We start from the raw sequence: 18,372 nt of genomic DNA, 5'->3' as shown, positions 1-18,372 counted from the left end.
GCAGTTATGAATAGTATCTGCATTTAACAATGGCAAGAAAAGTCTATTGATGCGCCATTGAATTGAATTCGTAGTCCGCTAAGAAATGAATAGTTACTAGTCATTAATTATCTGATTGATCCAAAGTGATCTACGATCTACCATCCACGATGGGGTAAGCTAAGCTGCCACCCAGTTGCTCGTGTGGAACAGATCGTTTCGTCTAGCGGCTGCTCCTGCTTTCACCTTCCAGGCTGCCACATGGGGGCAACTTCGCTTGTTCGCTTGTTCGCTTGCTACCAGCTGCGATTTATTTGTGTTTATGTGCTAATCTATTTTGTTTTGGCCTCTGTTATTAGGGGCCGCTGCTGCTTTCAAAGAGCCACGTCAATAATTAACGTTACGTTTTTTTTTTATACCCGCTGCCCATCGGGTAGAAGGGTATTATAACTTTGTGCATGCAGGAAATGTGCGTAACAGGCAAAACAAAGCATCTCTGACCGAATAATGTACATATTTTGACATACATATTCATACATATTTCTGTCTGTCTGTCCGTCCACATAAAAACATAGAGTTCAGGGACTATAAGAGTGAAGATATAATTCTTTTTCGACATTACTTGCTATGTTTGTAATTTAAAAGTTAGAGACGAATTTTCGTATAGACAATAATAACATATATATAATTATATATATTATATGTAGTATTTATGGTTCCTAAATATTTGATTGCAATTGAATGAAAATTATTAATATTGAAATAATTTTGTAAGGCAAATTGCTATGACTGCAATATTTTTATAGCTGCTTTGACTGTTAATCTGGTATATTTTGACCTCTATAATATATTTCTTTAAAATATACCGAAGGACATATTTTGTATATTCCTTCATCGATGGGCCAAATATGTCATATAGTATATTTCAGTATTTTTGCGGTATATTGTCTGGTATATTTAAAAATAATAATACTGCACTGCAATCTTATCTAATGTACTTTTGCTGACAATTTGGCATATTTTGACTTCTGTAATATTTCAACGATATTCCATATATGGCCTTCGGTATATCTTCAATATTTTTGGTATATTCTTTCGGTATACTTTGAAATTAATACCTCACCGTTTTGCTTTTATTCAAAATGGATGCCGGATATCTCACAGTCGAGCACACTCGACTAGAGCTTTCTTACTTGTTTTTTTTTTTTTTTTTTTTTGGCTTGGCTACCGTTCGACGTTGTTTTGGGGAGTGAGAATCTTCACATCTGCATTCAAAATACTTGTGGCCTATTATGAGCGACATAAACCAATTTTTTAATAACCAAATTATGCAAAAGAAAACTGTGAACTGTGAGCAGCAGCAGCAGCAGCAGCAACAACGAGGCAATGGACGCAATATGTTCATTAACTGAGTTGGGCTAAGCCCAAGTCTTGGGTTTGGTCTTGTGTCTTGTGTCTTGGACCTGGCATTGCAAAAAGTGCCTGCCTTATGCTAATGGAAATCCATAAAAAGAACACATAAATTCTCATTAGTAACTTGCCAATGTGTGTGTGTGTGTGTGTTGTGTGTATTTGCCTCGCACCGAACTCTTGAAGAAAGTTGATTGTCGCCAGCCAGGTCAACAACGTGACGGGGTCAAAGTGTTAGAAAGTTATTGGAAAGTTTTGTATTTTATTTTGGTTCTTTGCTATTTTATATTCTTCGAATTTGGCGTTACCTAAAACAAAGCAAAATCTGGAACAAACGATTATCATCATGATCATCATCTCATCACCCCATTTCCATTTCCATTTGAAATGCCTTTGCGATGAACTAATAAACTTGTTCCCATTGCGAAGATTGCCAAGATTTTCAATTAGTCAACCAATTTCGAATGCTCGCGGGCTTTACTAGAAAATAAAAAAACAGTTTTATTAAACGATGGATATTTGCATTTAATTATTTTTTAAACGAATGAGAAGAATTATCAAATTTAAAACAATATTAATTAACACCAAATTGGAAATGGTTCAAAAAGTGAAACTTTTGTTTTACTCCATTCAGCAGAATTGTGTTGGAAATCTTTCTGATTTTGAGTCATTTTTTTTGAGTCAATGAAACAAGCTAATACTATAAATTTATTTATAAGTCAAATATACAAAGAAAAAATAATAAAAAAGAATCATAATTTCATCAAGAAATGTGCAAATTTTTTTTTAAGTAATTGAATAAATAATATTGAACATTTCATTTAAATTTTAGTGTAACTATGCAAACAATGTATTTATTAATTAAATGTTGTATAGTGTTTTTCACTAAAAATTTATAATATACCAAAAATTATAATTAATTAATTCTAAAATAATGAAATATTAAATTCGTTATTCAACACTTAAGTAAACTAATTTTCAACCCAAATACAATAAAAAAAAAACAAAAATGTTTATGAAACATAGATTGTTTCCAACCCAGGTATATTTTAATATAATAATAAAACATATCAAGCAAAAGTCAATAAAATACAAATAGTGCTTAAACTATATGTTTCTATCATTAATATATTTATTGTTAAATAGACTAATTCAATCTTTGAATATTTTCTATTATTCATTTTTTGAAATTACTTATAATCCTTATTTATTATAGCTCATTCATATATTTTGTGTAAAGTGCTTGCATATCGAACCAGTTCAATTTGCATAAGAACGATTTCTATAAAATCGAAATTCTGATTAGAAGTCAAACGAATTCTGTTGAACTGAACTGGTTTTGTTGAGCATTAGATCGAAGGGATAAGCCGCAGCTTCTGGCAAAAGTAATTCCTAGAAAATGTCTCAGCATATCTCCGAACTAGTTCCAGTTCAGCGGAGGTCACAAGCTGACCCGCGACCTCTCGACACACGCCACAGCGATTTAATTGAGCAAGCAGATCGCCGGCAGCAGAGATGAGCAGCATCAGCAGCATCAGCAGCAGCAGCAGTGATCAAAGCAGCAACAGCAACCGTAAGCGATGTTTAGATGTTGCTCTCGCTCTCTCGCGTTTATGCTTCGTTGATTTGCCGGCCGGCAAAACGTGTTGTGTGCTCACTGTTGCTCTCGCTCTCTCGCATTCGCTCTCCGCTGCTGTCGCGCGTCGCGGCTCTCTTCGCCAAATTGTAGCTGGTACATAAAAAGCTCGGGTCGCCGCGCACGCTCAAACAGTTGGCCAAACGAGACGTCTGTCTGTGGACGAGCGAAGCGAAAGGAGACGCAAAGTGCAAACAACAATAACAACAACAACAACAAAAACGAGAACGAGAACTTTTCCGAGTGTGTGTGTGTGAGTGAGCAAAAGAGTGTGATTGTGTGTGTGTGTGTGTGTGAGTGTTAATTCCATTACACAGACATGGCCAAATCAATGGCACTATGCCTGACCCTGGCACTCGTCCTGGCTGCAACGCTTGTTAACGCCGAGGTCAAGGCCGCCGTCGCCGTCAAGGTCGCAGCCCCCGCAGTCGCCGCAGCTCCCGCTGTCGTCGCCCCCGTTGTGGCCAAGGAGCTGCCACAAGTGGCTGCCATGGAACAGTCAACGGAATCACCCATTGCCGACATGGCGCTGATTGGTAGGCAATCTTCAGCAACACGTCCCAAAACCAAGACTAAAGTCTAATGTGTGTTTTTTTTTCGCTTTTCCCAAACCTTCCCCTTCCCCACGTTTTTTTTCATGTGCTCTTTTTTTTTGCTGTGCGATCCGTTACTGTGTGTGTCTGTGCTAACGTGTGTGATTACGTGTACTCGGCTGGCTTGCAGAGGATGCCCCCATGGTGCCCAAGACGCCCACCGAGAAGCCACCGCTAGTGGCAGCGGCCGCCAAGGCAGCCAGCCCAGAGCCCAGCTCGGAGCCGCAGGCTGATGAGAAATCCGCTCAACCGCATACAGTTGCCGATTTCATCATCCATCCGCTGATCGCGTTCAAGCCCCGTCAGGCGGCACTCGATGAGCTCCAGGCTCAGGGCAAACAGGCAACGCCAGCCGGCTCGGGTAGCACCACTTCCACATCGCCCGGCACTTGGCTGTTCGGCATGAATCCTGGCCAGGGTTTGGGTTCGTCTTTCTCCACGCTGGCTGGCTCTGTGTCCGGCTGGTTCAACGATCGCATCGCTGGCGCCGCTCAACAGCTGCCCAGTCTTCCCAGCTTGCAGAGTTTGACGGAAGTCCCGGTCCGTGAGACGACCACCACAACTACCACCACCGTCCGTCCCGACATCGTGGTGCGTGTCCAGCAGCGTCCCAACAGAAGGCGTGGCAATGGAAATGGCAACGGCAATGGCAACTTGAATGGCAATGGCAATGGCAACGGTAATCGTAATGGCAACCGCAACGGCAACGGCAACCGCAATGGCAACCGCATTGGTAATGGCAATGGTAATGGCAATGGCAACGGAAATCGTGGCCAGCGTCCAAATCGCTTCAACAATCGCCTCGATTCCCTGGAGTCGGATGAGTACGACGATGATTACTACAATGGCAATCGTTTCGACGAGGAGTTCGATGATGATGAACAGGACGAGGAGGAGATTGTGCCCAACAACGATGAGGATCAATCGCTCGAGCAGGCTGACGATGAGGAGGACGAGCAACTGTCCGTTGAACAGCAGCCATTGAAGCGTCGTCGCGTTACCCAAGCTCAGACAGGACTGCGCCGCAGACCACAATCTCAACCCCAATTGCAATCGCACTCGCAGCGTCGCCAGCACCCACAGCAGACACGACGTGGACCCCAGCCGTTGGCTGTGCTGCAGCAGGCCGAGGAGGAGGACGACGAAGAGGAGGCCGATGATGCCGAACAGCAGCCGGAACAGGAGGTCGACGATGACGAGGAAGAGGCAGAGGAAAGTGATGAGAACTTCACGCCCGTCATCTACTCGCAATCCTCCCGCAAGTCCCAGGGACAAGCGGGTTTCATTCAGAACAGCCAACAGAACCTGATCAATCAACTGCGTCGTTTCACCTTCGGTCAGACACCCGGTGAACTGGGCAACAAGTTGCGCAAGTCCTCCAGCCAGTCGCAGAGCAATCAGAGTCCGACGCGCAACGGCGGCCGTCGTCCCCAGCAGGCAACGCTGCTGGTGAACCGCAACGGTCAGACCGTGTATGTGGCACCCGAGCTGCTCGAGCTGACACCCGGCTATCCCTATGGCTATGCGCCCGCTCCCGTTAAGAAGCAACAATCGCAGCGTGTGCCCGCCAGTCCCTATCCTCAGCCACCTTTGACGGTGCCCGTGCGTCGCAAGGGACGTCCCACCCAATACATTACCATACCCTGGAGCCAGCTGGGTCTGACGCCACCTGATCGCCAAACTGTCGTCTCACTCACCGAGGGCATTCAATCGCAACCGCTTATTCTCAACATTCCCGAGAGCGCCATCACCACGCTGCCCGTGCGTGGTGCCACCGCCGGCTCCAATGCTCAGAAGAAGAAGAAGCGTCCCACATTGACTGCCTCGGCTGTGCCTCTGCTTGCCGATGCCTCGCTCATGGACATCTTCCAGCCACCCCAGATCCCACCATCGCGCACCGGCGCCAGCTCAAGCTCCAGTTCTACATCCAGCGGAGCTGCAACTAAGCCCAAGCCTAAGCCAGTGTTGATTGCCGCCAAGCCCGTGCAAGCTGGCGGTCTGCTGCCCACACGCATTCGTCCCGGCACCATTGTGGAGAAAGCTCCCGCCGTGGAAAGCACCGAGAAGCAGCCACAAGCGGCAGTTACACAAACCGAACAGCAACCCATGAAGGAGACAAGCGAGGCCATGGAAACGGCTGCTGTGGCTCCAGCTGCCGCCAATGTGGAGCAGCCAATGGAGACGCCAGCGGCTGGTCAGACACAGCCCGAGCAGGAGTATATCATTGTCGGTGAGGACAATGAGCCGGGACTGTCGCGTCATGTGCAGCCCGTCTATGGCGATGCTCGCTATGTATCGTATGGCGATTTTCATCCATACTTCGATCTGATCCATCAGAATCGTCGCTTTGCCCTGCGCAAGGTGGGACGCGCCCTCCAAGAGGATGGCGAAGCGTCCGCGCCCATTGTCGCAGTCTAGTTGTAAAAATTCGAGAGCTTAAACTGAGAATTGAGTAAACATGAAACAAAGAAAACCGAAACATATACAAAAAAATAACCCAAAAATGATTTTCAATCCAAAAATAGTGCGAAACACAAAACCCACGAAAAGAATAAACTTTTTTTACATTTTTTTTTTCTGTTGTTGTTGTGTGTGTGTGTGTACGTATCGAGATACGACCCCAAGACCGAAAAAACCCAGCAAAAAAGCTGTTAACCCCTTGTGAACTCGAAAGAAGAGAGAAGAAAGACAACAGCATCTTTCGACGGTATATTAATAATACCAAAAAAAACATATTTTCTTTTTTTGTGTGCCGTTTTTTTTTTTTTTTTTAATGTGTTATTCATGAATATTATTCATAATTAATGCCGACTAGCGTCGATCGTCGAGCACATTGACCCGAGACCGAACAAAAAAGACTCTTGCATATTAATGAGGCTCGTGCGCTTTGACCGATTTTAGCGTTGGCCAAAACAATTCACAAGAAAGTCACAGTTCAGGTCATGTTTATTAATGTAGATTGGGCAGAAAGATGCGAAGATAGAGAATCTCAATATAATTCTGACTCGGCATAATTCGTGGAACTAGTTCTTTGAATCACTTAACGGTAGTTTTCACACATGAATGCCAACATGAATGAACTGATTATAGCTGTCAGCTTGCGGCTCACAGGAGCTGTACTTATTTTCATAGCAGGCAGCTTTTAAGCTACAGGATTACAGTCACATAGCAAGCAGCTGGCAGTTGTAGAACGCAATCGTAATGTATCAATTAGCTTTTGCAAGAGATAAACGAGCGGAAATTGAAAATCGTTTTGCGCCTATTAACAAAGATATCATATTCAAACCAAAAAAAAAAAACAAAATTGAAAATAAAATAAAAAATAGAAGGCACAGTTTTAGGGGCCGGCGAATCACTTTCCACTTAGAGTCGCGTCTCAGGTTCAACCTAAGCACACACACACACACACGCACACGTACAACAACAATAATTTAGCACCTGGAGGCAACACTACCAGAGAAGCATTCAATCACATTGGGGCACCCACTCGTCGTCGCATGCCGCACAATAATGGCTAAAACTGGAACGAGAAGCTGCTGCTGCTGCTGCTGCCAACCGCCACTCGACTTGGAGCTTGAAGCTTGGACTTCTCTTGACTTTGGAAATGGGGCCTCGGGGCAGACATCTGCCTTGTCTCTCTGTGTGTTAAGAATTTTGCATAATCATTGCGAAGTGCGGCAAAATGGTTAGAGCAATCAATGGGACAGTATTGGGCCGAGATGCGAGCGCACTTCACATTGGCACATTCGAACAGAAGACGCCCGTTGACAACATCATTCGTCACGGACACAGTTCAAGTTTTCGATGGATAGCTATATGGTAGATGAATGCTGGCTAGCTGGATAGTTCAAATTGTTGGATGTGGATATGCATGATAGCCTGGCTTTAGTTTGCTTTAGCATTTGCCTTTGAGTTTGCGTTTGAGTTCGGACCGATGACAACTATGCCCTCCGGCCACATTCTTCCACGACAATTAATTATGCGCCAATGTGCGAGCGATGAGGTGAATGATCAGTTAAGTGGCAGCAAGTGGCAAGTCAGGCAGTCGATATCTGCTCAAAAGAGGCCCATTCGATTAACTGTAAATATTATAGAAATTCATAATTCAAATTAATTTGCTTTATTTTGCATCTGCTTAAAGTTCAACTCTTGGCCTCACATCACAAGTCGAATTTGCCGCACAACCTGCTAAGCCAAATTAGTTGCCTGGCTCCATAGCTAATTTCCATTATATACAGCAACCAACAACACATCAACAACAATAACAACAGATGGAACATAAATGTGAAAGAAAAAGAAAGAACTCAGAACTCAGAGCTCAGCACAAAAACCAACAATAACAGTAACAACAATAGCAACAACAAGAAAAACTAAAAACTTGGCCCATTGTTTGGGCCCATTTCGTTTTGTTTGTTTGGTGCGTTGAACTTTCAACTTGGCCAAAGCCTCTCAACATCAAGTCCACGCCGACATCGAAGTTTAAGTCTTTATTCCGATTTCTCTGTCGAGTTGAATCAATTTATTAGACTCGGCTGCTCTCTGCCCATAGATGGACATGGGGATTGTGATGATTCTGGGGCTTGGCTTAGACTCTGCTTCTGCTTGTTTCAGCTTTCAAAATTGGCCTTTTGCTTGCCCATTTCCATACATTCTTATTACCATTCACGGCATGTGTTTTGCAGTTCGTTTTGACATTTGACACCGTTGAACTTTTGCCCGCCAGACAACTGAGTGGGGAGCCGCAGCTGCGGCAAATTTTTATGCTAATTTCTTTTAGAAATTTTTCGCAGTTTTCTTCAACATTTTTTTTTTTTTTTGCTGTGTGGTTTTGTTCTTCTACTGAAACATCGCTGTTGTTATGCGGATTTCGTTACTGTCAACCGAAAAACCGACTTAAATGATATCTGGCCCTCTTTTTGGTTGGAGGTAATGCAGAAATCGTGATTTCTTAAATGATTCCACATAATAAATATATGCACATATTTTTAGCATACTTTTTGCTTTATTCACATTCTTTCGAGGCTCTCAGGAATTTACTTTTTCAATAAATTTTGCAGTACATCTCAAAGGAATATTTGCGAAGCAGACAAAAGCAGTTCAAGCTGCTCAAGTGCCAAATTATTTATACATGAAATATGTTCAATTATTTTTTGCGATGCTAAGAAACCAAAATTGATTTAAGTTGTTTTTTTTCTTAATGTGAGGAATGACAACAAATAAATTTCAAATTAAAACTAATTGCATAAATGTTCGACATGAATTGAGGGAGATTTTTCGAGTTTGATTAAAATTATCTATAAGCAAATTGGTTTAATCTCAGCTGCTAATACTGAAAAAGAATAAAGATTTGCGCCAACAATCTTCAATCTTTACAAATTGTTTCTTCTCAGCTTTTTCTGTTGTGCTTCACAGATTAAAAACGACACTTTCAGAAATCGCTTTATCTTATCTGAAGTTTAATCACTTAAAAGATTTACAAGAGCTCTATAACAAATATTAAATATCTAGCAATTGATGACGATGAACTAAAGGAATATGTTGATATTGTTGTCACTGTAAATGGAATTGATGTTGATATTAATTATATTTAAGATCTATAGGATAAATGCAATTGATATTGATATTAAATCTATCTATCTATACCCTGATTAATGACTGTTGACTTGCTGTCAATCTTCACGCCGCAATCAATCCGGAAATACGTACAGGTTTTATTTTATCACAATAATTTCTTAGTAAATTAAATTTATGCAACAAATCTAGATAGACACGTATAAATATAAAGATATGGAACTCAGTCTGCTTTGTAACGATGACATGACAAATCTAGTCATAGATATCATTTAATAATAAGGTGCTAAGCTTTGTGAAACTTTATTGTTGAAATGTGTGAAAGAATTATAAAATATGCCAACTAATAAATATATATTTTTAACAATTTTACACTTTGCAGATTTTCTTTCTAGAGATTATAAGCATAAGTATTTAATTAAATTTTTCAGGAATCATAAAAGACTATAGTTATTATTGTATTTAGCTTCAAAAAACTTTAAAACAAACTTGATCTGAATGCAAACATATGTAACATGCTGTGAAACAATTATATCTCTATCTCTTATAGTCTGTGAGACAGATAGACGGACATGTGGACATCGTCTCGGATCAAAGAAGATCAAGATCAAGAATATTTATACTTTACAGGGTCGGAGATGCATCCTTCTGGCTATTATGTACATTTCCTAGAGGCACAGAGTGATAATACCTTTCTTCCCTATGTCTAGCGGGTATAATAAATCAAAGGACAAAACTTGTTAGCTAATAACATTACAATTAACTTAGGCTTATCAGCAATTCATGTTGCTATACGAATGAACCAGTTAACTTTGAAGAATTTCTTTCAGCTAAAGCTCAAATTTGGATTGCTCAACAGTTTCTTATCGATGTCAGGAACTTTAACAATATCTGTATGTTGCTACAGAATTTAAACGAGAAGCCGGCCATGATGATGCAACAACTATATTGACTTTATAGACTTGTTAACATATTAACTATCCAAGAAGTGTTATAAAATAAACTACTAAGAAATATTAAACACTTTTTATTTGCAAGAATTGTAATATAATTAAACATATATGATTAAAATTTCGTAGAGATTGTCAAAGAAATGCAAATAATGCAAAAAAAAATAAAATAACAGTCGAAAAGATGACAATAAATATTTGATGCGTAATGTATAAATTGAGATACTTTTCTTAGTAGAGTATACTTAAGAGTAGTGTAAAATATGTAACTTAATGATAATATTTGAGAATAAAATGAAATTACAACAATAATACTATACAAAATGATTGAATTTGATATTGCGATGGTCAAAATGAAAAAAATTGTAAGCCATTTTAAACTTTCAGTAAACAATATTAAAGTCATAAAATATATCTATTTTTTTATTTCTTTCTTTCGAGTCCTAGAAAGTGTTCTCAAGAATGTGTTATCCACTTAACCGATGATTTATATGATTTTGAAACTCATGGAATATCATTTTAATTAATAATAATCTGAGCTCAACTATTGTGCGAATTTCTTTCTAAATTTGAAGCTTCTATTTCTGTACGCTCCCACAATAAATTATAATAATAGTAATTTATGATGTGCAGGTACACAGAGAGAAAAGACGTTGTGAAAATCATTCATAAAATGACTGATGAAAGTTAATCAAGAATTTGAATACCAATATGAAGACCAAAGAGATAGAAATATTCTATATTGATCATTCTTGGAATAAGATTGTTTTAAGATCATGCAAAGATATAAAATAATTTGAATTTAAGAAAATAGAATATATAAGAAATTTGAATTGAGAACTTCAACATTTTTTGAAAATAATTTTCTCTCTGTGTGCGCAATTTATTTTTTGGTTTGCGTCTCTTCAGCTATCGAATTAAATGTGGAGCCGTATTTTGATGTCTTTGCGAGGAGCGAAGACTCGTTACAATGTTGTGATTATGAAGTGCTCTTCACATGGCATACTTTCTCGGTGCGAATTGCTTTGACCCCAGATGGCTGTGGTTTCGATCTTTCCAACCAGCTTCACCATTATTTATCAGCCCGAATACGCCCCAGCATAAGCGTCTAGCATGGACGACATAAATCTTGTAACTTTGGCAAAGTTCTGTTCGTATACCCTGTATTTATTGAACTGAGGATTGATTCACTGCGGATATTTCTTAAGTCATTTGCTCTCAGAGAAGTCAACAAAGGTAGTACACATTAACGATTTTTAATTTTTCCTAAAATTATAATTTATTACATTATTAACTTATATTTATTTATTAACTTTGATAAAAAAAATGAAATTTCTTTAAACATAAACAATGTTCTTGTAATTTTACTATATAATTTCGTAAGCTAACAAAATATTGAGTTTAGATTTTGTTCCTTATTCAAAGGATAAATAATAAACTTCGATCGTTTTACCGAGCATCTGTCAGATGATCAATAAAGAGTGTTGTTCCAGTGAAGTGCACAAAGAATTGTACAACAAATATATAGATAGTAAGTAATTAATGATTTTATTTTTTATTCATTATTTTTTTCTTAATTTTATTTATTTCTTACTTAAAATTTATTCACAATATTAATACTTAATATGAATTTGGTCATGAACATATTTACTACTTAAAAAGGATACTTACATAAAATATGATCATATATTTTTGACCCTAACAAAATCTTTTCTATCATTGCTTAAATTTCTTTAGCTAACAATATATTGAGTTTAAATTTTGTTTAATATTCAAAGCATAAACAATGAACTTCAATCGTTTACAGAGCATCTGTGAGCCGATCAGTAAAGAGTCTCGTTTGCCATAGGCTTATGTGTGTACGATATGTAGATGAAGAGATGAATTTGAAGTCACGAGCAGCAGCGTGCGAAAGAAACACTTTGCAAATGGGCACAAATCGTGGCCATCATGGTCCAGTAGTAGTAGCAGATCAGAACAGATCACAACAGAGCTGAGCTGAGCTGAGATGGGGCCACACACTTGAGTGGCGAGTATATGACCGAGCGATCGAACCGTGGCCCAAACAGTTGCCATGCGTCGCTGGGCCAGTTTGGCACTAGGCACTAGGCACTCGGGACTTTTAGGTCTTAGAACTTTGGCGAACTTGGGCAATTTTTTGTGATTGTGGTTGTGGTTGTGTGGTTGTGTATGATTGTGTGATTGTGGTCCAAGTTCATCGTTTTGATTGTTTTGTCATTAGCATGACGAGGTTGCCCGTGGGTTCGTCGATTGAATCTCTCTTTGGCTTTTCTTCGGCTCTGTGTTCGCTGCTCAATTTCAACTTGTTTGTTTCGTTAGCCGCTTTTGTTCCTGACTCGATCACGGTCAGTGACCTGCCTCGTTGACCATTTGTCCATCTTTTTTTTTCGGCACTTGAATTTATGCCGACTCGCGAGATTGGAAATGGATGCCGTTCAGAACGTTTCTCTGTTTGCTGTTTGCTGATTGCTGTTTGCCATGTTGCCAGCATTCTATTGGGCGTAATTATGTCAATCTCTAGAGCTAACGCTCTCTCTCTCGTCTCGATCGTTAGAATGATTCTTTAGTCGACTTCTTATTTTCTTTTCTATTATTATTATTTTTTTTGTTCTCCATAATTTTTTTTGTGCGTTGTTTGTTTTGTCTTCGGACTGAGGCGATCGGCGAGTGGCGAGTCGAGAACTTTTTGCATAAAAACGTAGCAGCAGCAGATGAATCTGTACAGTTCTGTTGGACTTTGCTTACAATTAAGTAGAAGCAAATAGGCAGACAGAGGCACTCCCAAACACAGACACAAAAAAACAAAAAATAAATACGATAACAAATCACTCCCAAATCAAAACAGGATCAGCTATCAGAATGTCCAAGCTCAGCGCTTTATTCGTGCTCAGCTGCCTGCTGGCCTTTGCCTTGGCTGTGCCGGGTAAGTTTTGACATTTGCCTCGCACTCGCTTCAGATATGCAATTGCAATTGCTTTTTGATTACAGAGCCACGCCAGCTGCGTCAACAGCAGCAACAGCTGCGTCAGCAATTGCAGCACTTGCAACATCCGTATCTCTTCTTGAGCGTGCCACGTGGACGCGCCAATGCTGGCGCCGTAGTTCAAGGCTTTGAGATTGTCGAAGAGAACGAAGATGACATCGACCATCTTGGCAACGATGATGACGATGACGAAGACGATGACGCTGCTGTGCAGCATGACGATGATGAGGACGAACACGAAGCGCACTTGCAACGTGGCTTGAGCTTGGCACGCAATGGTCAACTGGTGCTGCTTAAGAACGACGCCGAACAGGACGATGACGACGATGACGAACAGGACGATGACGAACAGGACAACGCTGCCCCACAGCTGCCTTTGGTCCTGGCCAAACCAAATCTGGCTCGCAAGACCGTCGCTGGCCCTGCCAAGACCCAGCCGCTGCTGAAGAACGCCAAGCCCACGCAAATGATGGTGGCCAGAGATCAGGCCGGTGCCATCATGGTGCCCGATGGCATCGTCGAGATCGAGGGTCAGAGCATTGTCGATGAGAAGACGGGCAAGGCAGCGTTGCTCGTGCCACGTGCCGCACTCGATGCCATTCCCGATGGCGCCGTTGTGGCGCTCATGGAGCGCAGCAGCGCCACCGATGCTTTGGCCGCCGTCGGCGAGGAGCGCGCCAATCGTGTGATTGTGCGTCGCCGCAAGAACGCCGGCCGTCGCAACGTTGTCCGTCGTCGTCGCGGCGGTCGCCGTCCGGTGCAGCGTCGTCGCCGTGGCGGACAGCGTCGTCGTGGTGGCAACAACAGGCGTCGCAATGTCCGTGTCGTGCGTCCCAATGGCAATCGCAGACGCGGCAACGTCCAGCGTCGTCGCGGTGGTCAGGTCATGTTCCAGGGTTAAGCAGAAAATCGCAGGGAGCAAACCATTCTTCTAGTATTATAGTTAAGCGCTCCAACAATGAGCGAGCCACAGACACGAAATGTGACAATTGAAACGGAATCGAAAATAAATATGAATGTGATACGAAAATATTAAAACTGCAGCTTTTCTTTTTTCATTTTTTTTTTCTAGTTTTTGGTAATATGATTATACTTTATTTGTTGTTAAATTTTCTTTCTGTATTTAGCTTTATTTTTATTTTTATTCTCTATTTTTATGTATTTACTTATATTATTCTTTCTTATATTTTCTGTTGTATACATATTTTTTTTAACATTATTCTTTGTTATATTTTCCTTTTTTTTATTTATTTTTATTTTCCATGTTTTATTTTTATGTATTTATTTATTATATTTTGCTTAGAAAATATAACATTACTTTTTATTATATATTTTTTAACAATGTTATTATTTTTCATAGCAAAATCCTTATATTTATAGTTTCTTTCTTTATCTATTATTCTATATATTGAAATATATTTTTACTTAATTTCAGCAACATATCTTATTACATATGTTAAGTTAATTTCATTTTTATTTGTTTTATTAATAAATTTCTACATTTTTAGTCTTTAACATTTTCTTACTACACATTTGACATTACTTAAAATGTTTTTATGCCTCTTCTTTCCTTTATCCTTTATGTCTTTCATGTATTCCATATTTTATTTTCAAGCATTTCATTGATTAATCCCCATATGAATACCTTTATATTCTATATTCTTTTTATACATTTTACATTAACTTACAATATTCTCTTGCCTTAACTTTCCATTAGCTAACATTTGTGCCATTCAGCAAATTATTTCTTTTTTTTTTGTAATTAATTTCTTTAGATTATTAAAAACTTTGCTAAGCATTTCATTGACTCAGCAGCTTAATATAACCGATCTCATTTATATTCTAGTCATAACGGACATTCCTTTCATCTGTTATGAAACGATGTTCATTAGTTTTTTTCTTCTATTTTAATTTGATCTCATCTTTGCTTCGACTTGCTATACAAATCTGTTCTTGTCGAAGCTTCCTTTTGCAGTTCTTTCGACAAAATGATCTTAACTGGTTTCTGTTTTTATCAGTTTCTTTTTTTCTTAGCAGACTAACAACTGTGTTGATCAGCTTGACCCAAATCTTGAACCGGCAGGCAGCACACGCTGCGTATGCGCAATATGCTTGAGCATCGAAAATAGAAAAATTACTTTAGCTTTTTTTTTTCTTTTTTGTGATTTTCTGGCTTTTGTTCTCGTAACCAAGTGAATGAATGGCAATCACTTTGATTTAATGGGCTACTCGCATCACGACTAATGCGTGCAAATCAATAACTGCCCGGCAAAATGTAAAAGGAAACCTTTATGTGAAACTTGAATTTCTTTTCGAATGTCTGATTTGATATCGAAAATATTTTGCATGTGTATTTCCATCCATTTATATCATTAGCGTAACTATTATTATTTAAATGATTAGAAAAATACAGAATTAACATTATTCTTAAAACAATAGAAATATTTACAAATTAAATCATTTATATAGATTCTAATTAATATAATTTAAGTAATACTAAATTAAAATTGTAGTAAAACAATAAACAGAAATTATATTGTGGTACTTTCATTTTGTAATCAGCTAAATATTCATTTTATTTATAATGTCTGAATTGATATCGAAAATATTTCGCATTTATATGCCAGATGTCAATTACTGTAGATACAATTCTTTTATATTATTAGTATTTAAATGCCCAGAAAAATGCAGAATCATCATTACTTTTAAATCTATAGAAATATTTAGAAATTCAATCCAACGAAAAATAATAAAAAAGCAAAAGCAACAGAAATACTTAGAAATTTATTCAATAAAATATTTTATTTCACTATTAATTTTATTTGTTACAGAATCAATTCTATGACAAAGTGAAGATGAATTTTAAGTGGGACTTTAGCTTCCCATTTATTTTTAATGTCCGACATATCATTGAATGCATTTTATTTATGGAAGAAAAAAAAATATTTACGAACTTATTCAAAATAATTAAATTTGATACTTTCATTTAGTAATCTGTAAAATATTTTATTTCTGATTTTATTTCTGATTTCTGATTTGATATGCGTAATTAAAATCATTTAAAAATGAGAACATTGTTCTTAGACTTTAGAAGTTAAAAACTGTTTTAAACATGATTAAGCTCTAATTAATACGATTAATTATTTAAGATATTTAAACAAAATAAAACCATTTCTTCAATTCGTCATTAATTTAATATTATTTTTTAAGTTTTTATTGGTATCTAATTTCAAATTTAAAAAACAATGTTTAAAACCCATTAAATGAAGTATATTTTGGTAATTCATTTTTTAGTTAGTTTAGTTACATCATTAACATGTAAGAGAAAAACGCAAATGAATATAATATAAAATGTATTTCTGTTAATAATGAAAACACAATATAAGCTTTTTTAAGCTTACTACATTATTTTGAACTAAATTCAAGCAATAATAATTGATTTAAACTTGCAGAATCGAATGAAATTGCAATAATTTAGAAACTTTTAAAGAACATTCTCAGAAAAGTATCAAAAGTAATGGAATTCTCATACTATACGACACTTTGGCAATGCAAAAATATACGCGACAACAGTTGACTAAACTAAAGAAAAATTTTAAGTAAGAAAAACAGAATTAAAAGATATCTAGCAATGAGATTGTATCTCGGTTATTTGCTTTAAGGAAATGGTGGTTAAGGAATGTACGATAAGGAAAATAATCGATCTCTTAAAAAATCTTATGGGTGATAAAAAGAACTTGAATTATTAATAAATAAAGAGCTATGAATCTACTGCAGCAATTTCATTTGACAGTGGATAATCTTTAATTTCCTTAAGAGCACAATAATTTGAAGAATTTTGTATTACCGCTACCCATACGGTAGAAAGTTATTATAGCTTTGTGACTAACGGAAATTTATGTAACAATTCCTTATATCCTTATCAAATTAATAAATTTTTAATGTGATAGTATATCAATATACCAAAAATTTTTGTGTGCATATTTTAGTATTTTTCGGTATATTTTGAGAGTAATAATATATCGATATACTCATTACAGCCATTTGTATATTTTAGTATTTTTGTAATTTGTGTACATATTCGGTATATTTGTAGCATAATACCGCACTATTTGGATTTTACTGGAAATGTAGCTGTTGTTTTCTTACTTATAATTTTTTTTATATTTTCAATATAATAGTATATCAATATACCAATTATGGTGTTCAGTATATTTTAGTATATTTATAATTATGCGTATTTGAAGAAAAAGACTGCACTGTTTTGTTTTCATATAAATTGGGTAGCGAGCACATTCGACTGTATCTTTATTACCAATTTTTACATTAGTAGGAATTCTTTATTTTATTATTGCAGTTTTTATCTTTATGTAATTTCTTTGCAAGATTAGTTAAAATTGCTGTCTGTAGTGCATTAAGCACTTGCAGATTAGTTAAGATACCCGATGTTAATGTAGTAGCTGTTTTTACTGATTTGAAAGCCAATTAACTACAAAACTGTGAAACAGACTTGGTCTGGAGAAAAGGCCTATGGAGTAAAAGAAACTGTAGATTGTGTGGCAAAAAAAAAAAAATAAATAAAATAAATCAACTAGAAAACTCTCTAAATTGCTTCCCACCTGGAGGCGAGTGTTGTTCTTGTTCTTGTCGCTGTTGCTGTTGCTTCATGGTTCAATCGAAGGTTCAGTTTGGCGTCTTTTTGGCACAGTTGCGAGTCGAGTTCAAGAACTAATGCTGATAATCAATCATTAGACGCAACATGGTGAGTGAATGAAAGAGTAAGAGAGACAGTGAGAGAGTACTAAAGAAGTAGCGACTATAGAACTATAGTTTGTAGCGTGTTCTGTAATTTTTGGCATTAGCATAATATTTAAGACGAATGCCAAAAATTCTACTAGCTCTTCACTTTGACCTGCCCGCGGCGTTGATGAGATTAATCACACTATCGAGCGAAATGTATTGTGTGTGTGTATATGGGCAAGAAAGCTGTTCGAGAAGGGTCAGCGAGGAGTGGGGAGGGGAGGAGGGGGATTGTAGTGTGGGGTCAAGCGAGTGTGACAGTAATCCATCAACCATCCTGAGCAGAAGCTGCCGCCGCTGAGCGATGTTGAAGTTGATGGGTATATAATCTGCGGGCTCCCAACTGTTGTCAGTCAGTGGCGAGTGCAAGCTCAGAGCCAACAAGTGCCCAACAAGTGTCTTTGATCGCTCATTCAGCCCCCCAAAAAA

At 38.0% G+C, this 18,372-nt stretch overlaps 2 protein-coding genes across 2 annotated transcripts; both read left to right on the top strand.

Moving 5' to 3' along the window:
• Window positions 1-3,399: 3,399 nt before the first annotated feature.
• LOC117567647 (histone H3.v1) lies at window positions 3,400-6,036 on the top strand. Its single transcript, XM_034247757.2, has 2 exons — window positions 3,400-3,561; window positions 3,749-6,036. Exons 1-2 carry the CDS (start codon window positions 3,516-3,518, stop codon window positions 6,034-6,036), a joined length of 2,334 nt encoding a protein of 777 aa, XP_034103648.1. The 5' UTR covers window positions 3,400-3,515.
• A 6,983-nt stretch (window positions 6,037-13,019) lies between these two features.
• Window positions 13,020-14,044, top strand: LOC117567654 (histone-lysine N-methyltransferase SETD1B). Its single transcript, XM_034247770.1, has 3 exons — window positions 13,020-13,083; window positions 13,149-13,522; window positions 13,601-14,044. Exons 1-3 carry the CDS (start codon window positions 13,020-13,022, stop codon window positions 14,042-14,044), a joined length of 882 nt encoding a protein of 293 aa, XP_034103661.1.
• The last annotated feature ends 4,328 nt before the right edge of the window (window positions 14,045-18,372 follow it).

The sequence above is a fragment of the Drosophila albomicans genome, chromosome X (assembly GCF_009650485.2).
Source record: "Drosophila albomicans strain 15112-1751.03 chromosome X, ASM965048v2, whole genome shotgun sequence".
NCBI classification, from domain to species: domain Eukaryota; kingdom Metazoa; phylum Arthropoda; class Insecta; order Diptera; family Drosophilidae; genus Drosophila; species Drosophila albomicans.
The sequence above is the reverse complement of the archived record's forward strand: the minus strand, read 5'-3'. Positions and strand labels throughout refer to the sequence as shown.